The sequence below is a fragment of the Pantherophis guttatus genome, chromosome 1 (genome assembly GCF_059756535.1).
Source record: "Pantherophis guttatus breed Tessera chromosome 1, ASM5975653v1, whole genome shotgun sequence".
NCBI lineage: Eukaryota > Metazoa > Chordata > Lepidosauria > Squamata > Colubridae > Pantherophis > Pantherophis guttatus.
The window spans coordinates 324,960,880-324,988,246 of NC_142063.1; the positions used below are offsets into that span (position 1 = coordinate 324,960,880).

At 43.0% G+C, this 27,367-nt stretch overlaps 1 protein-coding gene across 2 annotated transcripts in view; it reads right to left on the reverse strand.

Moving 5' to 3' along the window:
* LOC117667583 (maestro heat-like repeat-containing protein family member 2A) overlaps window positions 1-27,367 on the reverse strand; it is a 28,772-nt gene extending 1,405 nt beyond the window's left edge. The window contains exons 1-19 of one of the 2 annotated variants that reach the window (XM_087883402.1): window positions 27,197-27,367; window positions 26,748-26,807; window positions 25,966-26,108; window positions 24,814-24,939; window positions 24,562-24,724; window positions 23,714-23,812; window positions 22,875-23,026; window positions 22,340-22,486; window positions 18,806-18,898; window positions 17,142-17,223; window positions 16,021-16,134; window positions 12,446-12,519; window positions 8,369-8,488; window positions 6,029-6,139; window positions 4,674-4,812; window positions 4,109-4,149; window positions 1,894-2,035; window positions 474-526; window positions 281-388 (exon numbers count right to left, since the gene is read on the reverse strand). In XM_087883402.1, coding sequence (XP_087739528.1) covers window positions 281-388; window positions 474-526; window positions 1,894-2,035; window positions 4,109-4,149; window positions 4,674-4,812; window positions 6,029-6,139; window positions 8,369-8,488; window positions 12,446-12,519; window positions 16,021-16,134; window positions 17,142-17,223; window positions 18,806-18,898; window positions 22,340-22,486; window positions 22,875-23,026; window positions 23,714-23,812; window positions 24,562-24,724; window positions 24,814-24,939; window positions 25,966-26,108; window positions 26,748-26,778 — 1,938 coding nt within the window. In that variant the 5' untranslated portion in view covers window positions 26,779-26,807; window positions 27,197-27,367. The remainder of the gene's footprint in view (window positions 1-280; window positions 389-473; window positions 527-1,893; window positions 2,036-4,108; window positions 4,150-4,673; window positions 4,813-6,028; window positions 6,140-8,368; window positions 8,489-12,445; window positions 12,520-16,020; window positions 16,135-17,141; window positions 17,224-18,805; window positions 18,899-22,339; window positions 22,487-22,874; window positions 23,027-23,713; window positions 23,813-24,561; window positions 24,725-24,813; window positions 24,940-25,965; window positions 26,109-26,747; window positions 26,808-27,196) is intronic. The other variant, XM_087883403.1, reaches the window with a different exon arrangement.

Sequence of the window (27,367 nt, forward strand, 5' to 3'; positions counted from 1 at the left end):
CCACCAAGCAACATCCACCAAGCCATGCCACGCCCACCAAGCAACACCCACAGAACCGGTAGTAAAACATTTTGAAACCCACCACTGGGCAGGTGGGAGGGCTAACCCACAACCTCTGTTACTAGCTGATTTACTGGATTTACTGTAGGTGAAATCTATACGTTTGAAGGCTCTCTAGGCTGGGGAAGGCTGACATGGTACGTATTAGTGTATGAGTTACGAGGTGGAACTGGTTAGCCTTTTTATGAAGGACATCACCAATATTCTTTATCACACTGACTTTTTCTTTAGAGGAGTTGTGATAGACACCCATCTGCTTCATGAGTTCCTGCCCCAAGATTAGGTTCCAGCCTTCTTCCTGGTTCCTCTGTAAGGATTTCTTCAGGAACTGTGGAGGCATCAGGAGAATGGAGGCCATTAGAGAGGGTCGTCAGTGCCATGGGAAACGTTCATGCTCCCATCACTGGGGTTACCTCCAGTAGCTTCTGCTCCCAGGCTGCTGGTGGCAATGTGTACTTGCTGTGGCCTTTGGGGAGAGCATAGGAGACCAACATTACCCAGGGAATCAGGAGGAGAGATGGTTCTTTTTAAAGCCCTTTGGAAATGAGAGAAATTTCCATAAAAATATGAGGACAAGATCATGGACACCTAACTAAACTATTGAAATGAATCATGCCAACTACAGATTAAAAAGCAATCACTTTCATGAATTCCAAACATATTGGTGTTCAGTAAATCCTTGAAGTCTGGATGGTTGGATGAGCCTAACATTGTAGGGTTTTTTCCTGACATCTCTAAGGATGTTTGGACAGATACAAGACCAAAATCACTTTGATTTCTCAATATTGGGCTTGTTGGCATGGAACCTTGGCTTCAGTAATAAACTTTTTTTTTCTTGAGCTCTCACATTCCTGCATTGTGGAAAGATTTACAGCTGCCATAGATAACTATCTATGCTTATGTCTGACATCCTGTGCTTATAATTGATGGCACAGGACAGGTGTTGGAATCTTACTTTCCAACCCATATATCGCTTTAACCAGTTAGGCTTAACTCTGGCTAATTGAATTATCTGAACCTGAAGTAACCCCCATTCTTGTTTAGCACAGTGTTTCTCAACCTTAGCCATTTTAAGATGTGACTTCAGCTCCCAGAATTCCCCAGCCAGCATTGTTGGCTGAGATATTCTGGAACTTGAAGTCCACACATCGTAAAATGGCTAAGGTTGAGAAACACTTGTTTAGTACCTACTGTATTAAAATTTAGAACTAAGGTTAATTGTCAATTGTTTTATTTGTGGTAGTTGGAAATTTAGACTTAGACAACCCATTCAACCTTAGAAAAGCAACCTTCTGACATGCAAAATCAATGGGGAAGTCATTCACTTAACACCCGTGTAACCAACTTAACAACTACAGGGATTCGCTTAACAATTATGGCAAGAAAGGTAATAAAATGGGGCAAAATTCACTTAACAAATGTCTGGCTTAGCATCATAAATTTTGGCTCAATTATTGTCATAAGTCAAGGGCTACCTGTATATACTTTGGTCGGGTACAGTATTTGCCTAAATGCAGGAATGATTTTCAACTGGATAGAGAACTGTATACAGTACTTATGTTTGCTTGAATGTTTTTTATACGATCCAGGATCCTGTTTTTGTAGAGTCCTGGACCTGGACCATATGGGCAGCTATACACATGTTCAAAGCAAACTAAACAAATTTATCCTTCAAATCTCCCCATCGAACATTTGCAAGTCAGGAAGAGTATGGATTATAATTTGGTATGCAGTCCCATTGTCTGGTTAAAATTCTCCACACATTAACTAAATATGTTAGAAGAATACAGAAAATTGCAGATGACAAGGTCTCTTTGGTTTCATTCGTCTCACCTTCCAGGTAATGGGCCAGGAGGGGCACTTCGACCCACCAATGTTCACCCATAGCCTTGTAGAATTCTGGGCGCAAAGCACTTAGCAGGAGAATTGCTGCAGTTCCTTGGCCACCTCCTTCTAAAGGGCAAATTGCAAGGGCCTGCAAATTAGGACAATAAAAGGAACATGATTTTATATCCAAATTTTCAAAACCTTTCCCAATGCTGCTCTAATCATGTTTGAAAAGCTACTTTGAAAAGCAGTTGGAGTTTTCAACTAAGTCAAAATGTAACCCGCTATCTTCTGCTTTCCAGCTACACATAATTGAGGGATTGCCCTCACAGATTCTGTCTCCCAACCTCTTTGTTGAGTTCATTACCATCCATTTAGTATGGGACTTATCAACTATCAATAGGCTCTTCTATAGCCACATGAATGTGTTGTTTTTCTGTCCTTGAGATGTTGGAAAATATGTGGACATAATTGTGGATGTAGAAAACACTGGCCCACAGCGACACTTCAACAATGAAACTGATAAAGCAGCCAGGTTAATTTTTGCAAAATACTGGAAAGATAAACAAACCCCTCCAGAGGTGGCAATAATAAACAAAATTCTAGAATGTGCAGAAATGGTAAAATTAACAAGTGTTCTTAATGATGATATGAATTCAAAATTCAAGGCAGTATGGGAAAGGTGGTATAAATGGTGGAATACTAGAATGGGATTGTAAGAATATGTATATGTTCAATAATCGCAGATTCGAATGTAATAGATATGTATATAATGTATATAACACAAATATGTAACTATACAACACCTCAGATGTTAACAGTGATTGGACGTTTTCTTTAAAAAAAATTTTTTTTTCTTTAAAAAAGTCAATAAAGTTTATTTAAAAAAACAATGAAACTGATAAAATTGCTTTCTTCACATATTATAATGCAAGTACTTTCAGGACACCAAATGAAAGCCAGTTTGGTCTAGTGGTTAAGAAACTTGTAAATACAGTTAAGTTGACTGATAAGAATATCCTGGAAGACCCATACTGTATATATTTTGGAAGACCAAAAACCTAACAAGACAGATACAGACTTCAGAGGATAATTAGAACTGCAGAAAAAACTATTACTACCAACCTGCCTTCCATTGAGGACCTGTATACTGCACAAGTCAAAAAGAGGGCTGTGAAATATTTACATACCCCTCACATCCTGGACATAAACTTTTTCAACGCCTACCCTCAAACGATGCTATAAAGCACTGCACACCAGAACAACTAGACATAAGAACAGTTTTTTCCTGAATGCCATAACTCTGCTAAACAAATAATTCCCTCAACACTGTCAAACTAGTTACTAAGTCTGCACTACTATTAATATTCTCATTGTTCCTATCACCCATCTCCTCCCACTTATGACGGTATGACTGTAACCTTGTTTGCTGGTATCCTTAAGATTGATATTGACTGTTTCCCTATGACTATCATCAAGTGTTGTACCTTATGATTTTTGACAAATGTATCTTTTCTTTTATGTACTCCAAGAGCATAGGCACCAAGACCAAATTCCTTGTGTGTCCAATCACACTTGGCCAATAAAGAATTCTATTCTATTCTATTCTATTCTATTCTATTCTATTCTATTCTATTCTATTCTATTCTACTCTACTCTACTCTACTCTACTCTACTCTACTCTACTCTACTCTACTCTACTCTACTCTACTCTATTCTATATTTGGTTTTCCATAAGGTCAATAATCCTATGTCCATATCCCCTCTGTCCCCATCTCCTCTGCCCCCACAAAAAAGAAGAAACAGGTTGAAGAAGCTAGGTGTCTGGTCTCTCTCACAGTCACAGCAAACATGACAATAGAGAAGAATCCAGGAATTGGATGGTTTGACAGACCTGCTGGACCAGCTGGTGTCCAGCAGATTGCTACCTTTTGAAGGTTTTCCGCCATGTACCTTCAAATATCTACATTGGAGATAATATATTGGAATATAAATACAAATGCTTCTTGTCAGTTTAGCCTTTCTGGCCATTGTTGGTTATATGTGTTATGACAATTCCTCCTCTGAGCAGATCTTGACCATCATTAGACTATTTTAGGAAAAATGGGGACCTAGGAAACTAATTAATGGACTTCCTGCATCAAAGGGGGCAAAATTCCTACAACACGGCATGTGAAGTTGCAGGAGATATAAACCCGGGTCCTGCAGCTATATCACTTACTATAAGGCGAGCCATCAATCCCTGGGGAGTTGGTGAATCTACTGAGAGGTGGAGAGAGAAAGAGAAATATGGATGAGGCCGAGAAGTACAAAACCTCAGTAAATCATAAAGTGATGGAAACTGATTTCCTAGGTCTAGTGCAGTGGTGGGTTGCTACCGATTCACCTCGGATTGGGCAAACTGGTAGCACTGGCGGCAGGAGGCTCCCACCCGATGCTTCTGCGCATGTGCAGAAGTGTTGCACACGCGCAAGTGCACATGCAGCCACGAGCAAATCAGTAGCGACAGGATTTGTAACCTGCTATTGGTCTAGTGACAATGTGGGCATTTATCTTCTTTTATCTAGACATCAACTGACAAATGGACAGGCTAATGGACAGCATGAGTTCATAATACGATAGCCTGAGACATTTAAAGGTGGCTAGTTGCTTCATAGCCAGGAAGATCTGCAAGATTTTCCAGAATCTCTTAGACAACTGCAGATTCCTCAGCTAGGTTGCTTCTACCATCTCCCCCTACAAGGAATGAAGCATCCCAGCTGAGTGTTAGACCTGCTGGTACCCACCTGGCTCCAATGTAGCCTGTGTTGGAACAACCCACCTCAGTCGGTGTTCAGCTAAGAGCCGCAAGGCTTGGCACAGAGGTGTAGCCAAACTAGTGTAATGTGGCTGCATTAGATAGTTGAGCAACTTTTTCCATAATTCCTACCAGAAGGGAAAGAATAGTTAAACCCTTACAGTCTGCTTCTTCTCTAGCATTATCAAATCTCTATTTATATACAGTATGTCTGTCTGACCGTCCATCCAGCCTCACAGGACATTCAATAAAAAGAGCAATGTACCTCAGACATGCTCACAGGTATTATTATATAAATATGCTTTTTTCCTAATAAATAAAAGGTTTAACCTGCTAAAATGAAACTATGCTGTATCAGATTAAAAGAATCACTCAATATGTCTCTTCCTTCCTGGCTTTCCTCTTAGGTTTAAAGCCATTTTGCAGTGATGCCATCAAGACAAACTTTGGTTGGCTGGGGAATTCTGGGAATTGAAGTCCGCTGATCTTAAAGTTGCCAGGATTGAGAAACTCTGATCTAAAGGAGGCATGGCTGGCTTTTTATGTTTTCTGAAGTGAATCTCTCACATATTACTCTCAGAAGATTTCCTCCTCCTTGTACTAAGAGCATTAAATCCAGATTTTTACATGAAGTTTGTCATGGTGTCACATTTGATCTTTCCCACAGTGCCAATCCCCCCCCCACCCCGCATTTTGTTTCAGGTTCCTCCACAAGATGTCTCAATTTATATGGTAATACCAAAAAAAAGGAATAAAATACCAAGGCAAATAAAGACTATTTATATCAGGGGTGTCAAACTCAAGGCCCGGGGGCCGGATCCGGCCTGCAAGGTGCTTAGATCTGGCCTGTGGGGCCGCCCTGGAAACAGCAAAGGATTGGCCCGTGGGGCCTCTGCCAGTGAAAATGGAGCTTAGGAGGGCCAGACATAGCTTTCACCGAGCTCTGTTTTTGCTGGCAGAGGGTTGCAGGAGGCTGTTGTAGCTGAAAACAGAGCTTGGGAGCCTATTTTATCTGGCAGAGGTATTTTATCTTTCAGGAGGCCATCAGAGCTGAAAATGGCGCTCGGGAGCCCATTTTTGTTGGCAGAGCGCTCAGGCCAACACAGGAACCCCCGACATGAGTGACGTTGAGCTGGCCACACCCACTCTGGCCACGCCCACCCCGGCCCCCCGAGGTCAAACACAACCCTGATGCTGCCCTCAATGAAATCGAGTTTGACACCCCTGATTTATATGAATTTATATGAATGAATTTATATGAGCAGCACCACCACCATGACATGAATGAAGCAATGATTGCAAAGAAATTAAACATAGCTAGCTTAGTCTTAATGGGCTTCTGACCTGACTTGCACCCCTTCCTGAAGTTACGGCGAAATGAAGAAGATCCACACTGACTCTCTCCATGGCCTTCTCCTTTAAACCTCCCAAAGGAAGATTCCATGTTGGCTGTGTCTGAAAGAGAAAATTGGATATCTAGCCATACCCAGAGTTTGCACATTCTGCTAGATCAGAGTTCCCCAAAATGGTCAATATCAACCCCCAAATGTCAAAAGGACTAGCTCAAGGGATCAATAAATGTCTGGGGATCAGTAGATGGCTGATGAATGATGGCAGGCCAATTAAGATCCATTAATCTTTGGGCACCTCTGTAGAGCTCCATGGCAGTCTCTAGGCCTGAAGAAGATGTGACTAGTGATGAGACAATATTACCCAGGTTTGGATGGTCAGTTGCCAGTGGGAACAGCCTTGAATTATTTCTATCATTATGGTACGTTGCACATTCAGCCAGATGTTTAAACTGGATTTGGCATTTTTATCCAAGCATGGAATCCTTCCCAAAGATCTGAGATAGGCAGATGTTTGATGGTATTAGAGGTATTGTCATAGGATGTAAGTTGTTCTGAGTAAAGCTGCCTTTTGCAATTGACTGGTGGTGATTTTGTCAATGCCAATGTGTCCGAGTGGTGCTCCAGTTATTATTATTATGGTTCGTTGATAGTCAGCCATAAGATTAGACTAAATTTGGCATTTTTATCCACCTATTGAGTTCTTCACAAGGATCTGGAATAGGCAAATGTTGATGTTTGACAGCGTTAAAGATATCGTCACAGGATATAAATTGTTTCGAGTATAGCTGCCTTTTGCAATTGACTGATGGTAATTTTGTCAATAGTGATGGTGTTCAAGTAGTACATCAGTTGTTTTGGGATTGAGCCCAAGGCATCTATTACTATTGGCACTAGCTTTGCTTATTATTATTCATAGTATTATTAGTTAAAGCAGTATTCATTAATTTTTATATAATGAATATATGGGGATTGATGAACCGTCTGAAACTTCGTGAAAGGGTCAATGAGCTGAGAGGTTTAGGATCTTCTGTGTTAGATTAAGCTAAATGGAATTGGGTAGTTTGTAAGGACAGAAGGTTGTGGGAAGGTAGCCATTGCTTTAACATCCGAACGTGGAAGTTACGTCAAGCTGTCATACAGGTGAGTTTGTGACAGGTCATAGCATGTTATGTGACAGCAGCAGCCCTGTTTGTTAATCTCTGTTTCAAGTTTGGGTAAGGAAAGAATGAAGAAAAAGAAACCCATATGATGCACATCCAGAAGCTATGGAAGAATAACACTCTTAAATAAATAAAATAAATGTCTATGTACATGAGTGTGAGTTCATCTCGTATTTTTTTCTTGGTTCCACCCCTTCCCCCCCACTCCAGGGGTGAAATGGTCCTGGTTCAGACCGGATCGCCCAATCCGGTAGCGATGGAGGCGGGTGGTTCGGAGAACCGGTAGCAAAAATCCCTACCTCTCCCCCACCCCATGCCCAGCTGAGCCACACAATCATCATAGGCTTTTTCTTTTTATTTTTAAAAGCATTTTTTCTACGACCTCTTTGGCCGAAAAAATGCTTTTAAAAGTAAAAAAAAAAAAGCCTCTGATGCTCACGCGGCTCAGCTGGGATCGTCATAGGGATCGTCAGCTGAGGATCCCAGCTGAGTTGCCTGATCGGCAGAGGCTTTTTTTTCTTTTAAAAGCCTCTGACGATCCAAGCTGAGTTGCCTGATCGGCAGAGGCTTTTAAAAGAAAAAAAGCCTCTGCCGATCAGGCAACTCAGCTGGGATCGTCAGAGCCTTTTGAAAGCATTTTTTTTACAACCTTTTTGCCGAAGAGGTTGTAGAAAAAAATGGCTTTAAAAGAAAAAAATTGGTCACACCCACCCAGTCACATTACCTCCTCCACCAAGCCACGCCCACAGAACCGGCAGTAACAAATTTTAGAATTCACCACTGCCCCATTCCCATCTTATTGCTGCTGCATATTCTTCAGGGCTGAGAGTTTTCTCTTATTTTGAAAAACAGCAAGCCGACAAAGAATAGCTGCTCCTGTTAAGAAAGAGAGCACACCCTGCCCAAAATATAAGGGGGATGTCACTGGGCTCATCCACTTTACTCCCACCCCCAACATGCACTGCAGGGGTGGGTTCTACTTACCTTTACTAGCCCTTCGCAGCGGGGCCGCGCGCTTTTCTGCGCCTGCGCAGAAGTGTTTTGGTGATGTCGGGGTCAGTGGGCGGAGTCTCCTGCTGGTTTTACTACCGGTTCTATAGAACTGGTGAGATCCGGGGGCAACCCACCACTGATGCACTGGCTCCACTGTTGAAATTTCAGATTAGCCTTACCAGCTGATGGGCAGACCTGGATAGCTGCAGGGCAATATAATTCAGGGGCCATCCTTCAATTTTCTCCAAATAACCGACAGACAACAGTTTTCTAATAGTCTGGAGCGTTGCAAGACAAACCTAACAGCCAGAGATTTGGGGTTAGGAGAAGACATTGAGAGAAAAAAAAATGCTACCTTGTCAGGATGGAAAACATGCAGCCCTGTTCTCATTCCTGCAGCTATATTTTTGCAGTCTCTAATATCTTCCCGAATATATTGGTTTTGTTTGGTTTCAATTTTTAATATGTTTTCTGTATTTCATTTAAAAGAATTGCTATAAAAAATTAAAGCAAAATTTCTATTTTTCTCTCTCTCTATTTTTGCAATTAAAGACATTAAAGTCTGCTATAATGCACCCATTTTATGTTTTAAAAGAAAAAGGATTTATGAAAATGAATTCTAACATCAAATATATCAATCTGCATAATCAAATATTAATATATTTTCAATATTTATTAATATGTATAATAAATATTCAAAAATCATAATGGTCAGCCTGTTCAATAGCTTTTCTCTTTCTGTATCACTTAATCAATGATTTTATGCCATTCTTTGATCATTATAATATTTTCTAGACACATTGTGATGCCTAATTATATTATTTTTAATCTGATGACATTATTTTATTTATTTATTCATTTATTGGTTGAATTTATTTGCTGCCTACCTTACCATGGCTTACAACAATAAAAAGAACTGAAAAGAGGGTAAACAAAAAGAAGTAAAATAATAGAACAATACAATAAACAATAAAAAGAAAACAAATAGAGTACATCAATATCAAAGGTGGTATTCAGCAGGTTCTGACCAGTTCTGGAAAACTGGTACTGGAAATTTTGAGTAGTTCGGAGAACCAGTAAATACCATCTCTGACTGGCCCTGCCCCTATCTATTCTCTGCCTCCCGGGCAGAGAATAGATAGGCTATTCTCCCAGCTGATCGGGAGGAAATGGGGATTTTGCAGTAACCTTCCCCTGGGGTGGGGAGGGAATGGAGATTTTACAGTATCCTTCCCCTGCCATGCCCACCGAGCCATGCCATGCTCATCGAGCCTTGACACACCCACCGAGCCACGCCACACCCACTGAGCCACGCCCACAGAACCGGAAGTAAAAAAATTTGAATCCCACCACTGATCAATACAATAACAAAAAGATGGATGGGTGGAAAGTAGAGAGCAAGGAGGAGATGGAGAGGTAGAGTCCACCATTAATTGAGCAGCTACCTCCACTGAGGAACTTCCCCCTATCTCCCTGGGTCAACTGGCAGATTATTTTCAAGCATTCTGTCTCCAAAAAAACATTTAAATTCTATTTAATTTCAACTTGTTATGCTTTCTTTTTTTATGCCTTCTCTCATATTCCACTGAGAAATAATAATTAAGAGATTATATATATATATATATATATATATATTTGTTTTCTCAGGTTTTCGCGGGTGTTTGTATGTAGGTCTTTGGTTATTCGGGTCTTCTCCCACGTAAAATTGGAAGTGTCTTGGCGACGTTTCGACGAAGTCTCATTCGTCATCTTCAGGCTGGTGTTCTCGGCTTCGTGCTTCCAGGAGCAATGTGAGATCGCAGCTGTCTCTTCCTTTTAACTGCTAGTGGGGGTGTGAGCTGATTGGGTGGGAACTTGGCTGTGTTCTGATTGGGTGGAGGTGTGTTCTGATTGGTTAGGGGCTTGGCTGTGCTCTGATTGGATGGGGGGTTGGTTGTGCTCTGATTGGCTGGGGGTGTGTTCTGTTTGGGTGGGGGCTTGGTTGTGCTCAGCTTAGTCTGAGTTGCAGGGGGATTTGAGCTGGTGAGCTGCGTTGTTGTTTGGCTTCGTGTTTGTGGCCGTGCGAGCTCTTCATGGTGGGTGTCAGTCTGCTTCATGTATGGATTGGAGGGGTTTAAAGTGGCTAATGATGCAGCTGTGGTCTGGCTTCTGGTCCTTGGTCGTGGCTCATTATCAGTGTGGGTTTGAGTCTGTTTTCTGCGTGGATGTGTGGTGGTGACATCCTGTGTGGCTCTCGTGAGTGTGGGTCTGGTGTCATTTGTCGTGTTAGGGACTCGTTTGTCAATAAGGGCGGGTTTCCAAATGGCTGGTAGGCGGGAGGTATCGTCTCGTTTGTTCATGCTGTGTGGGCGTTTTTCTATCTCGATGGCTTCTCTGATTATTCTGTTGTTAAAGTGTTCAGTTTTGGCGATAGTTCTGGTCTTTTTAAAGTCAATATCATGTCCTGTGGCTTTAAGGTGTTGGACCAGGGAAGAAGTTGGTTCCTCTTTTCTGACTGAATTCTTGTGTTCTTCTATGCGTGCACTTATTCGTCTGTTGGTTTGTCCGATGTATGTGGTGGGGCAGGCGGTGCATGGGATTTCATATACTCCTTGATTTTCTAACTCAATTTTGTCTTTGGGGTTTCTTAGGATGGTGGATATTTTTCGGTTTGTGCAGAATGCTGTCTTGATGTTATGTTTGTGGAGGATTTTGCTTATTCTGTCTGTGGTGCCTTTTATGTATGGGAGGAGGGCTTTGCCGTTTTCTCGTTCTCTGTCTTGGATTTTAGTGGGGGTTTCTTTTTGGATTAGGTTGGTGATCTTATTTCTTTGGAATCCATTGGATGTTAGTACGTTAGTGAGAGTGTGTAGTTCGGTTTTTAGGTGTTGTTCGTCAGCTAAGCGTTTTGTTCTGGAAATGAGTGTCTTGGCTACAGAGTTGATCTGGGCAGGGTGGTGGTGTGAGAGTGCGTGCAGATAGCGGTTTGTGTGTGTTTTCTTCTGGTAGATAGTGTGTCCTAAGGAGCCATTGGATTTTCTGTAGACTAAGACATCCAGGAAGGGAAGTTGGTTGTTCGCTTCTGTTTCCATGGTGAACTGTATTTTGGGGTGTAGGCTGTTGAGGTGTGTGAGGAAGTTGTCCAGTTTTTCTTTCCCATGTGGCCAGATTATGAAGGTGTCGTCCACATATCTGAGCCAGAGTTTAGGTTTGTGATCAGATTTTTCCAGAGCTTGGGTTTCAAAGTATTCCATATAGAGGTTGGCAATGACAGGTGAGAGGGGTGATCCCATGGGTGCTCCTTCTGTTTGTTTGTATTTCTGTCCATTATAGATGAAGTATGTGTTGGATAGGCAGTGGTTGGTCAGATCTAAGATGTGCTTTGGGGGGTTATATTTGTTTTGGATAATTGTCAAGGCTTCTTTGATTGGTACTTGGGTGAAGAGGGATATGACATCGAAGCCACGACCAAGGACCAGAAGCCAGACCACAGCTGCATCATTAGCCACTTTAAACCCCTCCAATCCATACATGAAGCAGACTGACACCCACCATGAAGAGCTCGCACGGCCACAAACACGAAGCCAAACAACAACGCAGCTCACCAGCTCAAATCCCCCTGCAACTCAGACTAAGCTGAGCACAACCAAGCCCCCACCCAAACAGAACACACCCCCAGCCAATCAGAGCACAACCAACCCCCCATCCAATCAGAGCACAGCCAAGCCCCTAACCAATCAGAACACACCTCCACCCAATCAGAACACAGCCAAGTTCCCACCCAATCAGCTCACACCCCCACTAGCAGTTAAAAGGAAGAGACAGCTGCGATCTCACATTGCTCCTGGAAGCACGAAGCCGAGAACACCAGCCTGAAGATGACGAATGAGACTTCGTCGAAACGTCGCCAAGACACTTCCAATTTTACGTGGGAGAAGACCCGAATAACCAAAGACCTACATATATATATATATATATATATATATATATATATATATATATATATATATATATATATATTTTGAGAGTGGGCATCAGAATTTTTTTTAATGAAATTTATATATACTGTATATTCCCATACCCATACATACACACACACATATATATACATATACACACACACACATATATTTGAATCACTGTCCATTTTAAACACATAACAAAAAGAAGAGACTTGAGAGTTCACAAGACTACTACCTAGTAATTACAAAGTTTTTCAGCAGAAAATTGCTATTGACACACATCAAATTTAGAACTGCTGAGATATAGTTTCTCACCGGGGTGCTATCATCAACCAGGACAGCCTTCACCACCTTTACACACAGTAGCCTCCTGTTCCAGACCTCAGGTACTGAAAAAGACGGGGGCAAAGATGGGAGCTTATTAACACGAGATGTACAATGTGAAATCCCTGGCTGTTTGTGGGCCCTTGAAACCTTAGGAGCTGCCACTATGGACTCTGAAAAATAATTACTTCAATTGGGAAGGAAAGGCAGAGGGAGAAAATCATTAAATGCTTAACTGGAGAATATATTAAGTCTGTTTAATTCTAGTTAGATGCACTGGTAAATTAAACAAAAACAAATTTAATTCACCTCATAGTTTTACCCAGGATAATGTCAAAAGGCCTACTACAATCTTCTGCCTAGAATAGAGCATGGGTGTCAAAGTCGCCGCGTCACGATGTCACGTGATGTATCGCGATGTTTTTTGCCTTCGTGGAGCTTGGGTGGGCGTGGCCTGCGCGTGACGCATCCGACCCGTGGGCTGCCAGTTTGACACCCCTGTAGAGCAAGGTTTCCCAACCTTGCTGACTTTAAGACATGAGGACTTCAACTCCCAACATAGGTGGCTGGGGAATTGTAGGAGTTTAAGTCCACGGGTCTTAAAGTTGCTACAGTTGGGAAACCATGGCCTAGCCCTAGAGGAAGCACTAATCATAAATGTAAAAACTCTCTGGGTTTTGTGTATGAAGATTCTCAGTTGTCCAGATCATGGTTGTCCCATGACCTGGACAACTGATGACCTTATATATTCTACCGTGCTTTGGGACAACCAAACTTCTGCTTTAGGTGCGGAAGTATGAACGGATTTCCAGGAGGGAGGAAATTGCAGATTATAGCACTCAGGTGACCCTCCGGGCATGGATAAACCTCCAAGTGGCCTCAACGACTCTCAAAAAGAAGGCTAATGACCACATGACTGACAGGAATACAAATCCTTCCATTCTCCACCATTCAGTCATACCTGAAGAAGCTTCTTGGATGAGAAGTGAAACGTCTTCACGCAAAACAAGAAATTCCAGTTGCCTTTTTAAAGAAAGCACCTTTGGGACATCTCTGGGTTTTTCTGCACTGCAAACTTAAGCTGCCAAGCTCCTGTGCATAAATTGCTTAGGAATGAAGCTGGTTTAAATCCATTTCCATATTTCAACCTCTTCATCTGCTTTTGCCTGCATTTTTGCCTGGGACACCCATATCACAGCCTCAGACTGATGAATTGAATTCTGCTTCTGTATACAGCGCAGCCATGCTAGCAAAGCAAGTGTCATTTTCTTTCTGGTGGGTGGGGGCCCGTAGTTTTTATATCTGTGCTTGCTATAGCTTTTGTGTGAGCAGCCCCTCCCTTCATGCCTAAGTGTACTTAACATCTTCCTATCTAAAGCATCCACAGCTAAACAAAAAATCAGAGAAAAATATCATTTTTAATCAAAGCTCTTTTCACTTGTTGTTGGGCTTCCCTAGAGTTGTACCAAGTTGGCTTGGAAGACAGACTCTTGGGTAAGATGTTGCGATGAACTCCTTGATAGTGGTTGGTTGGGCATATGCTTGTTTTGTTACCTTCACATCATATATTCTTTTTGTTCATTGGTTATTTTTTACTTCTTGTTTTAATCTTCTAATTGTCCAGTGTCCCCAGCAGTGGTGGGTTGCTCCCAGTTTGGCCTGGTTCGGGCGAGCCGGTAGTGGTGATGATGTGACATCACCGAACCAGTTCTCTTTGACTGGGAGCTGGGCCCTCCCACCCACCCCGTGTTATACCTACCTTTATTTGTAGTTTTTTAGCCCAGCTGATAGGCGTGGCAGAGTGGATTGTCGCGCCTCAGCTGGCCAGAAATGTAATGCGCTTGCGCGGAGTGCAAATTTGGCGTGCGTGTGAGGGAAGCGAGCATACACGCGCCAATCGCGTGCAAAGCGCGTGTGCAAAGAGAACCGGTGGTAACACCGGTTGGAACCCACCACTGGTCCCCAGGATATGGTAAAAACTCAAGATGGTGGCCACAACAATGCAATGGAGACTTTGCTATTTGTAACGTGAGTCACAGAGGCAAAACCAGGGGTGAAATGCTACCGGTTCGCACCGGTTTGGGCAAACCGGTAGTGATAAAAGCTACCAGTTCATCCAAACTGGTATTTCTGACGATCAGCTGTGCCGCGCGATTTAAATTCGCTACAAAGCAGGAAATCCTACTTTCTAGCAAATCTAAATCGCATAGCATAGCTGTTCCCCCATTTGCTGTTCTACTTAACTTCCCAAGCCTCCTTTTTCGATGTGAAGCATGCATTTGGTGCACACTGCACATGCGCGTGCATGCAGCGGGCATTTAGTATGCACTGCACATGTGTGTACTTGCAGGGTGCATTTGGCACGCACTGAGCATGTGTGTGCAGCATGCATTTGGTGTGCACTGTGCATGCACACACACAGCGTGCATTTGGTGCGCACCACGCATGCACGGGCAGTAAACCACTGGAAAACTGGGGAGGATTTCACCATTGAGGCAAAACTTATAAAACAATTGGAGTTCTGATTGCACCATTGCAACCACTATCTTGATCTTTTTGACCACATCCTGCAGATACCACTGTAGCCTGGGGTTATTTGTGACTAAGAGGCCTCACAGGTTAAGAAATGAAGAAATGATGGTCTCCCAGGGGCAAATAAAGATGGATGAGAGAAGAAGAGAAGAGGAACCAGCCAGACTCAGGACACAGCTGAACTGAAATTTGAACTGTGGCTTGCAGCCACAATGTTTAATCTATAGTTGGGCCTGATACATTTCTGTGTGTGATAGTTTGCAGAACACACTTAAACAAAGACCTATGAAAGAAATATTCATTTTAGTTGTTTTGTAGCTTGGTACATTGTGTGTGGCAAACCCTATCTGTCTGCTGCTTTATGGCGTTGTATGAGTCTGTAAAATGGGTTAATTTAGGTTAAAGATATGATGTGAACATATCTGCTCAGGGTTGATTTCAAACCCTGAAGAAGCCACACTACCCTGTTTCCCCCAAAATAAGGCATCCCCTGATAATAAGCCCAATCGGGCTTTTGAGCACATGGCAATAAGGCCAAGCGCTTATTTCAGGGTTCAAAAAAAATATAAGACAGGGTCTTATTTTCGGGGAAACACAGTACTTTGACATACAGGTAGTCCTTGACATACGACCACAATTGGGATCAGGATTTCCAATGCTAGTTAGACAGTTGTTAAGTGAGTCACACCCAGTTTTACAACTTTTTTTTTGCCACCGTTAAGCAAATCATGGAGTCATTAAGTGAATCTGACTTCCCCCATTGATTTTGCTTGTTGAAAGCCAACTCGGAAGGTCAAAAATGGAGATCACATGACCCTGGTATGCTTCAACCATCCATTGTAAATACATGTCAACTGCCAAACACCCAATTTCTTTATCACATGGCCATTGGGATGCAGCAATGGTCATAAGTGCAAGGACCAGTTGCAAGTCACTTTTTTTTCCAATGCAGTTGTAACTCTGAACGGTCACTAAACGAATGGACTCGGGACTTTCTATCCTGAGCCTAACCACCTTCCTATCCCAGTCCTTACATTGGGCACCAACAATTTCAGACAGCAGCAACAGCACCACCGTGCGCATGTCTCCTTGGCTTTCGTCCAGCTTCTTCAGGAAAAACCGCAGCAGCTCAGAAGGATGTGAACGTGCTGAGTGGAGGCAAAAATATAACAGTTATATCATGGAGGTGGCTTTATGCCATTTTTTTCATTCAACCCTCCGGGTGTTTTAGGGGATGTTGTAGTAGTAATATGGTGACGTCACAAAAATCTGGCCCAATCTTTTGCCTGCTGGGAGATTAGCAGACTTAAAAAAAATAATAATAAAAGAGGTGCATTAAAACAACTGCAGGGTTGTTTTGTTTCTAATTCATAGATTTAAAATCTGGGAGGAGGAGGAGGATTAGAGATTAACAGAATTGGAAGGGACCTTGTAGGTCATCTAGTCCAACCTCCTGCCCAAAGAAGGAGGAGGAATAATTTCCCAATTTTGCCCTAGAATGCAGACTTACAACTTGTTCCCAAGCTCACCTACCCTACTTTCCCACTCCTAAAGCCTTAACCACTTCTCCAAACTTATCTTTCAGGCTAAGCTGGGTAAAGTAAAGGTAAAGGTTTCCCTCACAATTATGTGCTAGTCGTTCCCGACTCTAGGGGGCGGTGCTCATCTCCGTTTCAAAGCCGAAGAGCCAGTGCTGTCTGAAGATGTCTCTGTGGTCATGTGGCTGGCATAATTAAATGCTAAAGGCGCATGGAATGCTGTTACCTTCCCACCAAAGGTGGTCCCTATTTTTCTACTTGCATTTTTTACGTGCTTTTGAAATGCTAGGTTACCAGAAGCTGAGACAAGTAATAGGAGCTCACCCCGTTATGCAGCACTAGGGATTTGAACCGCTGAACTGCCAACCTTTTGATCGACAAGCTCAGCGTTTTAGCCACTGAGGGGCCGCGTCCCTATGAAGCTGGGTATTCAGGGCTTATACTAGCCTCAGAAGCCTTTAGTACAGCCTGCAGCTGTACATCCTACAGTATTATCAAAATGTAATTTTTAATGCGGCAGGAATACTGTCAGATAAATGGGCAGAAGGGATCTTTCTAACATGACTTCATTTGAATTTAACTTACATAAACATCAAAGAAGTGGCTCTTGCCTGTACCTAGCTTTAGGAAGAGCTGTGTGATTTCAACAGAGTTGTGGCTCTGCCATTGAAGATGTTCCTTTTGCTCTCTGCTGCAGATCTAGAAAAAGGAGAGGTCAGGAGTCCCTGTTCTTGAGAAGCTGGGAGGACAGAACTCCTTTTGCCCTTCAGCTGCTTTGGTTGGATAAAGATTGACGGGCTTAGGGGAACACTGAAGTTTTTTAGGACCTGGTGATGTCATCAGGCTTGGGGTTCCCAGGGAACTGATGACATTTTAAGGTGGCTCCCTTATTGAGGTTGATGCGGTTGATATACTTATTCTGTTTGTGATTTGCATTCTTTATTTTTCATAATATTTAATTTTCAGTAATACATACCGTATTTTTCAGAGTATAAGACACACCTTTTTCCTCCCTAAAACGGGGTAACCTCACCCACCCACTGGCCCCCACGCCTCTGCCTCCCAGCAATTTACCTCCTTGCAGCAAGCAGCAAGAAGAAACAGCCCATTTCAGCTTCAGCACAGCCTAATTAGCACAAGTTGATTGTTGGCTGGATCAGCCTCCCGACTCTCAGCTGTTTTCAGGCTGCAGATATTGCCATTGCCTATTGCCTCTGCTGCTTGCTGCAAGGAGGTAAATTGCTGGGAGCAGATTTTTTTTTTCTTGTGCTAATCAAGCTATGCTGAAAACGAAAATGAAAGTAAAGCAGGCTGTTTGGTGCAACGAGGCAAAATTGCAGGGAGGCAGAGGCAGATTTCTTTTTCTTGTTTTCCTCACCAAAAAAGGTAGCTGCGTCTTATAGTCCAGAGCATCTTATACTCCGAAAAATACGGTATTTATATTTTAATATTGCTTGTTTTTACAATGGCTGCTTTTACAGGTAGTCCTCGACTTACAACCATTCATTTAGTGATCATTTGAAGTTGTAAGAGCACTGAAAAAAGTGACTGATGAGCATTTTTCACACTTACAACTGTTGCAGAATCCCCACAGTCACAGGATTGAAATTCAGACACTTGGCAGCTGGCATGTATTTATGACCATTGCAGTGTCCCAGGGTCATGTAATCATTTTTTTTGAGACTTTCTGGCAAGCAAAGTCAATGAGGAAGCCGGATTCATTTAAGTGTTACTAACTTAACGAATGCGGTGATTCACTTAACAACTGTGGCAAGAAAGATCATAAAATGGGGCAAAACTCACTTAACAACTGTCTTGCTTAGCAGTAGAACTTTTGGGCTCAATTGTGGTCCTAAATCAAGGACTACCTGCATATTATTGTTTTGTTTAATTTTTGTACACTGCCTAGAGTCATTTCTGGTGAGATATATAAATCTGATAAAGTATAAGTGTGTTGTATGTGTGTGTACATGTTTGTGTACATTTGACTTCTCCATCTATTTGCTCAGGGCAACACATAGTGTAGTAGCTGTCCATCCACACTGCTTGTGAGAAAAATCAATGGAAGTGGGAAGGTAATAGAAATCAGTTGGAATGGAAAACATTCTTATTGCCTAGTTTAATCTCAACCTTTCTTTATGAATATTCTTTACATTGCAGAACTGTTCTAAGTGTAACATATTTCCAAAGAAATTTCACTAGTAAATAAATAAATGGTGTTCATAACAAGAAAAATGTTACACACATACAAAATTGCAATCTGTAATTTGTCCATTCTTACCTGCAGGATCAGATTCTGTGCAAGGGGTCCCACATACATACTTGGGATTGGGTTTTTGTTCACTAGAGAAGCTTCCAGAATCTGGCCCAAGATCTGTAATAAATATAAAACTAATACATGTATATACTTTTCTTTCTTTTTTTTCTTGTACTCCAAAGAAATTAGGATGAAGAAGGGAATGGGCAATGTTATATAATGGTTAACCCAGTGTTTCTGAACCTCAGCAAATTTAAACTGCATGGATTTCAATTTACAGAATTTCCAACTAGAATTCTGGGAGTTGAAGTCCACACAGCCTAAAGTTGCCAAATTTGAGCAATAATGGGTTAAATTGATAGATATGGATCAAGAAGACCATTTTGAAGTCTCTACTCAACCAAAAAGCTCATGCAGAGATGCTTGGCCAATTTTTCTCTCCAAGCCAACATACATTCCAAGACTGCTGGAGGAAATAACCCAGGGGTGAAATCCAGCAGGTTCTGGATAACTGGTAGCGGAAATTTTGAGCAGTTCAGAGAACTGGCAAATACCACTTATGGCTGGCCGGCCCCAGAGTGGGGTGGGAATGGAGATTTTGCAGTATCCTTCCCCTGCCACGCCCACCAAGCCATACCATGCCCACCAAGCCACGCCTACAGAACCGATAGTAAAAAAATTTGGATTTCACCACTAAAACAACCACTTCTGCCCCTCTCCCACTCCATAAACTTTTGAGTTCTTGAAGGAAAGGCAGGATTTTTTTAAAAATAAATAATAAAGTTATTTTTAAAAAATAAGTTTTAAAAAACCAAGTCTTGAGTGACATGAATATCATTTAGTCTGAATGCTGCAACAATTACAACTATGCTCCAGTCCTTATGAATTTTACAGAGCACGGACCTACGGTGGGACCACGGTAGCTTAAAATTTGTGGTACTGGATATGTCTGCATTAAAAATGGTATATAGCTGAGACAAGCCCAGCATCATGGAAATGGAACATTAATATTGATGAAGGAAAAGGCTCACATTTTCTCAAATCTAACAGTGGAAGACACTTGATTTTCCTCCCCATGAGGTAAGAAGGTCCCTCAGAAGTCTGGCAGATCCAGGTCCATTCTCGTGATGACTTCCAGCTTTTTCTCTACGAAATCCTTTCTAAGTTACCTTCCCACCATATTTGTGAATCTTCAGAAAAGAATGGGGCAGTGCTGCCTTTTTGTTCCAGAGTGATATTTCATATATTTGACCATTTTTGTAGTTGTATAAGTAGTCCTAAATAGTTCGTTTAAACTTACAACGGCACTGAAAGTGACTTTTGACTGTTTTTCACAGTTACAACCTTTGCAGCATCCAGATGATCATGTGATCAAAATTCAGATGCTTGGCAAGTGGTTCATATTTATGACAGTTGCTGTGTTCCAAGGTCATGTGATTCCCCTTTGCAACCTTCTGACAAGCAAAGTCCATGGGGAAGCAGGATTCACTTAACAACAGGTTATTAACTTATCAACTGCAGTGATTCACTTAACAATTGTGGCAGGAAAGGACGTAAAATGGGGCAAAATTAACTTAACAATTATGTCACTTAACTATACAAATCTTGGGCTCAATCTTGAGCAACAAAGATGATTAGGGGGCTGGAGGCTAAAACATATGAGGAACGGTTGCAGGAACTGGGTATGTCTAGTTTGATGAAGAGAAGGACTAGGGGAGACATGATTGCAATGTTCCAATATCTCAGGGATTGCCACAAAGAAGAGGGAGTCAAACTATTCTTCAAAGCACCTGAGGGTAGAACAAGAAGCAATGGGTGGAAACTAATGAAGGAGAGAAACAATTTAGAACTAAGGAGAAATTTCCTGACAGTTAGAACAATCAATAAGTGGAACAACTTGCCTCCAGAAGTTGTGAATGCCCCAACCCTGGAAATTTTTAAGTAGTTGTTGGATAACCATTTGTCTGAAGTGTTGTAGGGTTTCCTGCCTGGGCAGGGGGTTGGACTAGAAGACCTCCAAGGTCCCTTCCAACTCTTTTATTCTATTCTAATTTTGGTCGTATATTGAGGACTACCTGTGCTATATGGATAAGGGTTGCAGCTTCCTTACAGAATTTGAATCTCTGATAAAAGTGGTGCGTGAGTGGGAATATAGTTAAATAAACAGTTTACAATTAGCATCTTAGCTTGCTGACTCCTTGAAGGAATGGCTGCCATCTGTATAGCAGGAGTGGGAATCTCAAATCTCCTTACCTCAGAGATGTTCCAAAGGTGCTTTTTTCTGGAGGCAACTGGACTTTCTTGTTTTTTCTTTTGAAGACGTTTCGCTTCTCATCCAAGAAGCTTCTTCAGCTCTGACAGGATAGTGGGGAATGGAAGGATTTATATTCCTTGCAGAAGCTGGTCATGTGCATCCTTTTAGAGCACGGGTGTCAAACTCGATTGTGTCACGTTGCTGTCACGTGACGTATTGTGACATTTTTCCCTTCACAGAGCTGGGGTGGGCGTTGCCTGCACATGATGCATCCGGCCTATGAGCTGCCAGTTTGACACCCTTGTTTTAGAGGGTCGTTGAAGCACTTGGAGGTTTATCTGTGTCCTCAGGGTCACCTGAGTAGTGCTCTTGGTTCCTATAGTCTGCAATTTTTTTCCCCTCTGGAAATCCATTCCTACTCCCACACCATTCAAAGATTGTTCGTCCCAAATTGTATAGCTAAAAGTTGCAGACTACAGGAACCAGGAGCACTACTCAGGTGACCCTGAGGACACAGATAAACCTCCAAGAGCTTCAACGACCCTCTAAAACAGGGTGTCAAACTCACGTTGTCACAGCAGCGTCACTTGACATATCGGGACTTTTTCCCCTTCGCTAAACAGGGTGTGGGTGTGGCCAATGCGTGACGCATCCGGCCCGTGGGCCAAGAGTTTGACAGCCCTGTTCTAAAAGGATACAAATGACCAGTTGTCTGCAAGGAATATAAATACTTCCATTCCCCACTATCCTGTCAGAGCTGAAGAAGCTTCTTGGATGAGAAGCGAAATGTCTTCAAAGAAGAAACTAGAAAGTCCAGTTGCCTCCAGAAAAAAAGCACCTTTGGGATAACCACGATCCGGTGTCAGACCTGGAAGCCATATTTTGAATTGGGCCTTCAGGCCTGCCACATTTACTGCTGTGGGAAACTGGGAGGGGGGATTGTATGGAGCCAGGGTGATATATAGTCATAATAACATTCCTTTCTCAGAAAGTCAAGGCCGTCTTGCCCTGCACCTAGGAGGCTGGACTTGGGAGGCATCTCCAGGTTGGACGGTGTTTTGATTGGATCATGTGATGGACTTGTGGGTATTGGGCTGGGACTTGAACTTTTCAAGTTCAAGTCCCTTTTCTTTGGGTAGGGAAAATCTGGAAACTTGCAGATTCGGGTTTTCCCAGATGTGCCAATATGACATCTCTTATAAAATGGAACTTTGAGGAAACTCAAGCCTCGGAGTTTTCTTTCGTTGGGGGTGTTACTTGGAATCCTGACACCCGGATGACTGAGAATCTCTACAGACTTTTACCTTAGAAATATAAAAAGCTTCAGTGCTGCTGCTGTCATACTGCAATGAGAGCAAAATGATGTCATCATAGATCTGAGTCTGGAATTCCGTCCTAGGAAGCAGGATGCTCAGCATGGGGCTTAAGGCCTTCAGAACTGCTAGCCTGACCTGCCAGGATGGATAGAAGAGGAAGCAGGGGTGAAATCCAGCAGGTTCTGACAGGTTCTAGAGAACTAGCAGTGGAAAGTTTGAGCAGTTTGGAGAACCGGCAGATACCACCTCTGGCTGGCCCCAGAGTGGAGTGGGAATGGAGATTTTGCAATATCCTTCCCCGAGGAGTGGGGAGGAAATGGAGATTTTGCAGTATCCTTCCCCTGCCATGCCCACCAAGCCACACCACTCCCACCAAGCCATGCCCACAGAACCGGTAGTAAAAAGATTTGGATGTCCCTCTGACGTGAATGCCATTTTGCCTTCTTGCCTTCCTTGCCTTCCTACACAGAATTGAAGGCAGTTCTGAGCCAGGTTCATGAGCTCCTCTGAGTTGGCAACTCACCTTGGAGTGACTTCCAGGTAACCAGGTGCGAGTGATACAGGCATAAAGTGGAAGAAGGTAGATGGAGAATTGCTGGACACTGATACGTGGGTAGGAACTCCTTTCCCAGGTCCGAAGATAGATTTGAATTGCTTTGCATATCTGTTTAAGGGCTTGTATGTAGGGGAAACAGAGAAAGGTGAGAATGTTGGTGGAAGACAGCAATTCTGCAATTCTGCTACTCAGTGGGACTTATGGGGAAGCTCGGCCAACCTTTCTTTCAAAGTCTTCAGAACTACAGCTGGTCCAGTTTTGAAAAGCAGCAAAGACACTTCCGCTTGAAGGATCCAATCTGGGTCCACTTCTGCTTAGTCATAACTGGTTTGTTTGAATTTGGCTTAGCGTGTTGTATGAACAAATTGTCATTTGTCAACCACTCAATTCATATTTTCCTCTGTTTTTTATTTCTTAGGGGCTTCATTCACACAACATATTTAAACATCATCTTCTTTTAATAACCCAAAAATCCCTTGCGGGGTAGAGCCTGGGCAACTGTTTACTGGCCAGATGCCCTTCCTGTCGCCAATGCGGAATTTTGTTCAGCAGATATATTCTCATTGTGCCCAGAGAGAGAAATATATGCCTCTACCTAGGATCGAACTCACAGCCTCCTGATTGTGAGGTGAGAGAGAGTTCCACCTCTAGGCCACCGTACCATTCACACAACACACTTAAACAGATCAATTAAAATTCAAAGTGTTTGACTCATGGGGGTCTGGGTCTGTGATTCCCCAGAGCTGCCAGTCAAAGAGTTTGAAGGTTTGTGATGGGGAAACATGAATCAGCTCTAGAAGCTTCACCTGTGCAGAGGGCCCAGCGTCTCCTGGTATCCTCAATTCTACGTGTGACTGTCTGCATGGTGGTTAGGGTGATGCCAAAGAAGGGGACACAGTGGTACACTAAGGGGAGGAAAAGAAAGGGAGGGAGGGAGGGAGGGAAGGAGGGAGAGAAAGAGCTTGTCAAAAGAGAAGTGTTGCTGCGATCATTATGGAAATTTGCAACTCTGAAATGGGAATTAATCAAGAAACAAAGATTGTTGAGCAACTCTTTGGGAAAAGTCATGAGCTACTTTTGACTTCTACATTACAGACTATTCCCATATGTTGGGCAAGAGCATAAATGCAATCTTTTAAAGTCTAAATTACAGGTAGCTCTCGATTTACAACAGTTCATTCAATGACCGTTCAAAATTACAACAGCACTGAAAAAAGTGACTTATGACCGTTTTTACACTTACGACCGTGACAGCATCCCCTTGGTCATGTGATCAAAATTCAGAAGGTTGACAGCTGACTCATATTTATGACGGCCACAGTGTCCTGGGGTCATGTGATCACCTTTCCCAACTTTCTGACAAGCAAGGTCAATGCAGAAGCCAGATTCACTTAACAACCATGTTACTAATTTAACAACTGCAGTGATTCACTTAACAACTATGGCAAGGAAGTTCATCAAATGGGGCAAAATTCACTTAACCAATGTCTCACTTGGCAACAGAAATTTTGGGCTCAATTTATGGTGGTAAGTCGAGGACTACCTATATGTCCCTCTAAGACAAGAACTGGACATCCTGATGAGTCCTGTTATGTTTGGACTGGGGGCAGAAGCAGTCGTTTTCCACTCTCACCCAATCCGAGCTATAACCTACCATTCATGGTCGTGATCTTGCCCAAAGTGAGGAGAGTGAATTCATCAGGCTGGGCAAAAGGCTTGAGGTGCCGCTGAAGCTCATTCATGATGACACTGAAATGTCGGCGAGCAAAACTAGCCAGTGCATTGCTGACAGCCACTTGGAGCTCCCAAGGCACCTCCTGTCGAAAAAAAGAATGAGATCAAAGACTATATTACGTATTCGGATAATAAAGCTGATTCAAATTCAGCTTACATTGTTCCTTCTTACCAACAGAGATGCTCTCAGCTGCTTCAAGGCTGTGAGAACAAAGCTGCAGGCAGGCTCCACCTCCAGGCCACGCTCCAGCATCGCCCGAAGGCTGCGGTAGATGGCCACCTTCTCCCAGACAGAGCCCTGCAAGGTGGGAGAGAGACCGTTTCTGCAGAGGTATGGAACGAAGCCCTGTTTCATTGTCAGAACAAAAAGTCAGAACATAGCAAATGGCAGGTTCAGAAGCTGGCATCTCTGGCAGACTGGAGAGATCCTTTTCTACAGCACTACAGTGCTTTTTCTGAATAGTCTAGACCAGGGTTGTCAAACTCAATTTCATTGAGGGCCGCATCAGGGTTGTGCTTCACATCGGTGGGCATGGCCAGCTCAATATCATTAATTGAGGCCCGTTTTCGGCTGCGATGGCCTCCTGAAGCCCTCTGCCAGCGAAAATGAAGCCAGGGCTCCATTTTTGCTGGCAGAGGGCTCCAGGAGGGCTCCAGGCTGAAAAAGGAGCCTGGGCAGGCAGTACGCAGCTTCCCCGAGCTCCGTTTTCACTGGCAGAGGGTTGCAGGAGGCCATCACGTCTGAAAACGGGGTCTGGGAGGGCCACACATGGTCCTCCCAAGATTTGTTTTCACTGGCAGAGGTACCATGGGTAGGTCGTTTGCTGTTTCCAGGGCAGGGCTGTGGGCCCTGGACTGTGGTCTAGACTGCAGAAAGTTATAGGCCAGTGTTGCCAAGCCTTTTCAGCACTAAGTGCTGAAATGGGAGCATGCACATGGGGGAAGACCACCAGAAACCAAAAGAGCAGCTCCCCAGTGCACATGCACGGGAGCACCAGAAACTGGAAGAGCAGCTCCCCGGAGCACATGCACCGGAGCCGGGATAGCATGCATGCTGGGAAGCCAACTTTTCAGTTTCTAGCATGCACATGCGTCCCGGTCACCTGGTCTTCCGGTTTTTGGCAAGCATGCGTGTGCGAAGACCAGATGGCCAGCGTGCCAGAACCTGGAAAAGCAATGGGTGATGGCTAGCATTCCCGGAGAGATGGCTCTGCGTGCCATTTCTGGCACGCGTGCCATAGGTTCGCCATCACGGTTATACGCCTTGGTGGAGCCCTGGCTTCACTGAACATAATCCAGAGTTGCAAAGAACAATTTTCCATACCTCATCCTGTTGGAGGATTGTCATGAGTGCTGGCATCACAACAGTTGGCTGGTTACGAGCTGCATGTATAATATGAAATACTAGATCCTTCGGGTTTGTTTCTTCTGGGAATTGTAACAGTTGACGGATGGAGCAGAGATGTCCTGGACAAAAGTCCCAAAATTATGTAGGTAAAAAAATAACGTGCCCTTGGTTTCATGGGGGAAAAGGCTTCTTTGTGTTTTTAAATGTGTTTTAATTAAAAAGTAAACTTTTAATTAAAAATTGAATTGAAAATTGAAAAGTAAAAGGAAGAGTCAGTTAGGAGTAGTAGTTAAGGCACTAGGTTAGAAAGTGGGAGACTATGAATTCTAGTCCTGCCTTAAGCACAAGCTTAAGCCAACCGGATGACTTTGGACCGGTCATTAAGTAGCAAGTAATAGCAAACCACTTCTGAAATCTTGCCAAGAAAACTGCAGGGAATCTAGGCAGTCACTAGGAATCAATACTGACTCACACATGCACGTGCACGCACACACACACAGGAGATTGGTATGCCAAAAAAAAAAAAATCTTTATATTCCAAAATGCTTCAAGACCACAATTTGGTTCACAAATGTTAGGAAATTAAAATGGCAGACAGCCACAGCATAAGAAGAATGCCCATTTGTGTACAAAAAGGGCAAAAGCAAGTAGGGGCACAAAAGATTCTTTACATTTGATGTCCTGCTACAAAGTCTATTACACATTATATTTGGTATTTATTGCATTTATTTACATTGCCCTGAACATATAAGTCTTACCTCCACTTGACGGTGTTCCCTCATCAGCCATATGCTCATACTGCTTCTCTTTCGTGTTTACTGTCCAATGGTGAAAAAAGCAGTGATTGTGGTTTGCATTTACCCTCCCCAACTCACCTCCCATTCTTATGGTGGGGATGCAATTATCTTTCTCTTGCAGAATATGGCAAGTCTTTATGGCATCCCTGTCATTGTCTTAGCTCACGTGTGAACAAACAACCTAATGGCTTCTTGGTTGGGTATAGAATTGCGTATGCTGCTGCATTTTGACAACTTGGAATTAGGCTTTACTATGGTGTATAAAGCAAGCCAAGCACTAGCCTGAATAGGTTGTCATATCTCAAAGAATGAAGTTTCAGAAATGGCAAATGACAGGGCAGTAAAATAGTATAGACAGACCTCCCTCCCACCCGGCAAGGTTCTTGCAGGGATCCCCCCATCCAGCTCACTTTGTTCTGGGTTGAATGTTCAGATCTTGCCTTGATCATTCCCAAAGACAGAGAAGTCCTAAAGAGTGGCTGATGACTGAGATGGGCCAGGTTGAACAGTGTGTCCCAGAGATAAGTTCCAGTTGACCTTGGTTAATGGAACAGCAACCTTCACAGAGCTCTGTGACATCA